Raw genomic sequence first — 5,485 nt, forward strand, 5'->3', positions numbered from 1 at the left:
GCAGTCAGTGGGTTAGGATCAATGACTGTATTACACATATGTGAGAAGGTAATAAATACACCTGTCCAAAATGGGATCAGTTTGGGACATAACCAAAACATGTGACCAAGGCTAGCTGGGTCTCGCCTGCAGCCGATGCAGGTTGGGTCTAAACCAGGGTCGATATATGTAACCTACGCAGAACCTTAACTTGCAACAACGAAATGGCGGCCTGCCAATTTATATCCAATATAGTCCTCGCACTGCCTGGTTTCGCCCTTAACCATGGTGTCGTCAGTGACGTGTAACACTTACGGAGGATAGGATCAGAAAAGGTTCATTCTAAAAGTTACAAAACATCGCATTTGGTTTTATTTGGAGGACTTCCCCATGTTTCTGCTGTTTTTTTTTCTCTTCTTATTGATTTTTGGCCTTACTGTCATCCATTTCCAGGAGGTGTTGCTTCCCCTGCCGTACACCACACTGTCACTTCTGGCCTCAATCTTGCTGCACTCAAGTCAAAGCCATGGCTGCTTTCAGGGGCATCTGGACTCAGGAGTTCTGGCGCTGCGTGGGCGCCGAGTTCTTCGCCATGCTGCTCTTCGTCCTGCTCAGCCTCGGGTCAACCATCAGCTGGGGGGCGGTTGAGGAGGATCCCCGCCCCCCTGACCTGGTGCTCATCTCGCTCTGCTTCGGCCTGAGTATTGCCACCATGGTGCAGTGCTTCGGCCACATCAGCGGCGCTCATGTCAACCCGGCGGTCACAGCAGCCATGGTGGTGACCAGGAAGCTCAGTCTGGCTAAAGCGGTCTTCTACCTGCTGGCCCAGTGTGTAGGAGCCATAGTGGGGGCTGCCATTCTGTTCGGCGTCACTCCAGCCTCTGTTAGGGGTGGCATGGGGGTCACCACGGTTTGTCTTTATTTTTAAAAAGCGGCTACTAACAATGAACCGTTCACACCTTATTTCAGTTAATTAAGTTATCTGGTTTTCCGGTTTTCTAAAATAAACTGACACTTCCATTATTGCCAGGAGGAGGAAGAGGAAATTAAAAAAAAGCTATTGATGGGATTACTTTCAGGCAAAACACTTGCATTGAATCTAGTGTTTCATTTCACTTTGTAATCCTGAGAAGGATGGAACCTGATTAAACACTTGAACTTTTCCATACAGTTCGACCCCGGAGGTTCCATGTGAAAGAAACTGTAGAGCTCGCACTGTTCGGACCCTTAGATACGTCTTTATTTCAGTGCAGCTAACTTGATATCGGGTGAAATAGCCTGGAGTTTCAGTCGTGAGATGCCTTGAGATGCCATGTGCACCGTACTGTCCGTAACTGAGTCATGTATTTCTTCCTTTAGGGGAGCACAGTGGTTAGTTAGCTGTTTGAGAGAGGGAAAGAGACGCTATCGGCAGACACTCAAGGTTTCGGATATGAAAAGGTGGCGTCGAGCGGTCCCTAATATCTACTTTACATAACAAATACTTACTAACCCTAACCCTGGTAAATGAATGGAGTTAGATGATCTTTTGTTCTTGAGATTGTGGTCACCGAGTTCACAGTCTGCCTCCAAACGTGGTCCAGCTGAATTGAATGGAATGCAGTGCGTTCTCATTGTGTTAGATCCGGATATAGATCACATCTTAATAATGCAAGGTGCGGAGGGCGTATTCATATCTGATGATGATGTACTTCCATGCTGCTGATGTGTTTCCACGCAGGTGAATACGAGTATCTCTGTGGGGAACGCCCTGGTCGTAGAACTCTTCATCACCTTTCAGCTGGTCTTCACCGTGTTCGCTACCTGCGACCACAAACGCAATGACCTGAAGGGTTCGTCTGCTTTGGCCATCGGCCTGTCTGTGTGTATTGGTCACCTGTTTGCTGTAAGTACCCAACACTTGTCCAGCTGTTACTGTAAATAGATACATAGAAATAGATAATAACCTATGAAGACAAAGGGGGTTCAGTGTATATTTATACAACAATACTATATAATTATGCTATAATTATGCTAAGTGTTTGTCTTGGTGTTAAATTGAGCCTATAGGCTCTGCTGTAATTATCAAAGAACCCTTTGAACTGGATCAGGTCAGTTTCTGTTGGTGTTGAACAGCACCTGGACATCATGCTAATCCTGTCCTGGGCACAGTGGGCAGCACCTGCTCTTCCTCTCTCATCTCCATCACCTTCCCTCTGTCTTTTTCTCTCTCAGTCTCCTCGTCTTGTCTCGTGTCTCTTCCCTTCCCAAAAGCCCCAGTCAACATGTGTGTGTGTGTGTGAAATCTGGAATCGCCCGATTCATTCTTAAATTATGGCTAAAAACCTATTTTGAGGTCCCACTAACCTTTGACCTTGGAGTCAAAGGTGTCACCTATTCAGTGTTCGACCAGCTGTGAAATATGCTCACAACCTCCCCTTCTGTTCCTGAGTTACGGTGTTGAACAATCGGACATTATGATGTCGCAGTGAAGTTGACCTTTGACCTTTGGGGTAAAAAAAGAAAAAGTCATCACTTCATCATTGTATCCCTTTAAGCATCTGTGTGAAATTTTGTCGTAATTACTGCCTCAATTCGTTTGTCGGGGGGCATTTTGAGGTCACAGTGACCTTTGACCTTTGAGCCAAAAGTGTCAACAACAGACCATATTCACACGGCGGGCATTTTCCTCTGACGCCACGCTCAGGGTGGGAGGCTCGAATGCAGTTATCATGTCGTACTGCTGTGTTTCAGTTTAGTCATATAAACGAAGGAAATCTGACAAAACGTTATCAGCTTTCCGATTGATCAGCAACTGAAAAGACATTGGATAGTGAAAATCCAGAGGGACATCGGGCCACATTTCAAGGTAAAACGACATATTTGATAACCCATTAGCTACCTTTTGATGAAGGGGCGAGCCCATTTACAGTTTTATAAGTGGATAGGGAGCCAATGAAGGGAAGCTAAGATCAGTGTCGTACGATCATATTTTCGGGTTTCTAGTTCAGGTTCTAGCCGCAGCATTCGGAACCATTTGTTGAAGCCTTTTAGTACTAGCACACAGCTGTTGACACAATCAAAGAACCACTGCGTTGAGTAAAGCTTTTGTAGTTACGACAAGATCCACGTCAACACCCACACACGAGCAATGACGGCGATCAGATGTCAGTAATCTTGGCCGCACCAAATTAAAGTTCTTTTTTTTTGCCAATTCTTTCACGACTTCCATTATATACACCTCTGGAAAAAAAATGGCGGGTACGGCCATGCTCACGCTGCAATCAGCCCTTAGAAATCTACACCGAAATACCAGAAAAATAGGAACGTCCGTACGATACAATGCAATCCCGCACGACGACCCTACTGCTGGCTTCATGGCGGTTATATTCGGTTTTGGTGAGTTTGTCTTCAGAAACAACAAGTTCTCGTTCCTAAACAGTTGAACACAGTCAGGCACTTGGTACACCCAACCACCCACCTCAGCATCCTCCTGTGTGGCTGTACACAACGTCACTCTACCACCACCTTTGCGTCGGAGAGACAGCAGTCATTATTAGACCCAGAACTGTGACACAGGAGAGTGCAGTTTGCGGTCAACACTGTTTTCGTTTTTCACCATGAGCGTGTTCTTTCCCTTAACCTAGCAGTTCTCCTGTTAACCGCGACGAAATGAACTTTCTTGAAACAAACATAGAAAGTACACAAGTTTGGTATAATGTTGGTTGTGATTGCTCCCTCAGATTCCCTACACTGGAGCCAGTATGAACCCTGCCCGGTCCTTTGGCCCGGCCATGGTCACATGGAGCTGGGAAAACCACTGGGTATGGAAGTTTTCATTATATCTCATTATTGATCAGAGGCCATCAATATATATTAGCATCTATAGCTAGAGATGTTTTTTTTTTTTTTTACCATACACAGACACTAAACATTTCAATCCAACTTCTAAGACAACACTGAGAGCTGATTCTCCTCATGGGGGTGTTGATTATTAGACGGTAAATTGCCACTGAATGTAAAGTTTCTGCACCGACAACAACTTTCAGTTTGGTCTCAGTTGTCTTCCTCCTCCAGCCTTCAGGGTTCTATTGTTTTCACCAAACAAAGCAGAGGCCACCCAATCTGATGATCTGGCAACAGCAGCAAATTTGATGTGGTTATTTATAAAAAAAATAAAATAAAACAATCCCAGGGAGCAAGTAAGAATCTGGCCGGTGGCAGATTTTGATCAGCGTAGCCTCTGTGGGTAAATCAAGATGGCCGACCAACCAGGAGGCACACAACTAAATGCAATGAGAGGGTCTTCGATGACTAGATGCTGGCATTGGGGGCCATGACTTTATCCACCTTTTCATTCATTTTAACTGATCATATCATATAGACTAGTAACTAGTATTATTTCAGCTTGTTTCAAAATTCAATTTCAATTCTCAATGTGTCCAACACGTACCTACAAAACATTTCCACCAGCCTCAGCTCTACTTTGCGTTTACTGCTAAGTAGAACATGTTAGCAGATGGTGAACATGGCTAACATTGCACCTGCTAGCCATTAGCATCGTCAATGTGACATGTATTTTATTAACAGTCACACAGATTTGTTTTAGACTCAGTTCACTGTTTTTCTCTTCCTTTCTTCCATAAATCGTCATCTATTTTTTAATATCATTTGAACTCAAATTATTGATTATTTTTACTCTGATTTTCATCAATTTGTTAGGTGTACTGGGTGGGTCCATCTCTGGGTGGGGCTCTGGCTGCAGCCCTGTATGAATACCTGTTCTGTCCAGACCCAGAGCTGAAGAAGCGCTACTCAGAGGCCTTCATCAAGACACCCTTCGCCGCTACGAAACACCGGCAGGACTCAGTCACAGCCCAGGAGCCGCTCTTCACTGTCATGGATGTGGAGAGAGCTGAGAGGAAGGAAAGAGAGAGGGAGGTCTCGGGGGAGGTGTTGTCCTCTGTATGACTAGAAAGGAAACGCAGCGCTGATGTCCAGAGCGCTGACCAGCAGTCCACTCTGAAGGAGACTGACCTCCTGTAGGCCGCCACAGCAAACACTACAGAACTACAGGAGGAAGAAGAAAATGTGTAACAAGACTAAGGGGAATATTTACTAAGATGGGGCCCTTCTGATGGAAATATACTTTACTACTGCACCTACAGCATATTCATCATTGACCATGAGACCTTTCCTGCCGCAGAAACTGCACCTAAAACAGAACATTTGGGAGAAACGGACAATGAAAAGATTTACTGCCGGCAGTAAGGGATGTGTGGACGAATTAAAAGAGGCAACATGATTCTTCCTGTTTTCTGTTTCCTTCAGTGGCCTCCTGCTTCAGTGTATTTTGTGTCCTGACTTTTAAAAGACTCACAGCAGGCCCAGTCCAGTGTGTTATGATTTACGCAGCCAACATTACGCCTTAAGTACAATATTGTGTTTTCATAACTCCAGGAAGCCTCGAGACCACTGCTCTTTCTGTTGTACTGACAAGACAACATCAGGGAGTTTCACTAATATG

The 5,485-nt window shown here is 45.0% G+C and overlaps 1 protein-coding gene across 1 annotated transcript; it reads left to right on the forward strand.

The window, feature by feature from the left end:
• Positions 1-505: 505 nt before the first annotated feature.
• On the forward strand, positions 506-4,929 carry LOC139287285 (aquaporin-4-like). Its single transcript, XM_070908251.1, has 4 exons — positions 506-889; positions 1,700-1,864; positions 3,702-3,782; positions 4,681-4,929. The coding sequence occupies exons 1-4, from the start codon at positions 506-508 to the stop codon at positions 4,927-4,929; spliced, it is 879 nt and encodes a 292-aa protein (XP_070764352.1).
• The last annotated feature ends 556 nt before the right edge of the window (positions 4,930-5,485 follow it).

Source organism: Enoplosus armatus, chromosome 7, assembly GCF_043641665.1.
Source record: "Enoplosus armatus isolate fEnoArm2 chromosome 7, fEnoArm2.hap1, whole genome shotgun sequence".
In the NCBI taxonomy this organism is placed as follows: domain Eukaryota; kingdom Metazoa; phylum Chordata; class Actinopteri; order Centrarchiformes; family Enoplosidae; genus Enoplosus; species Enoplosus armatus.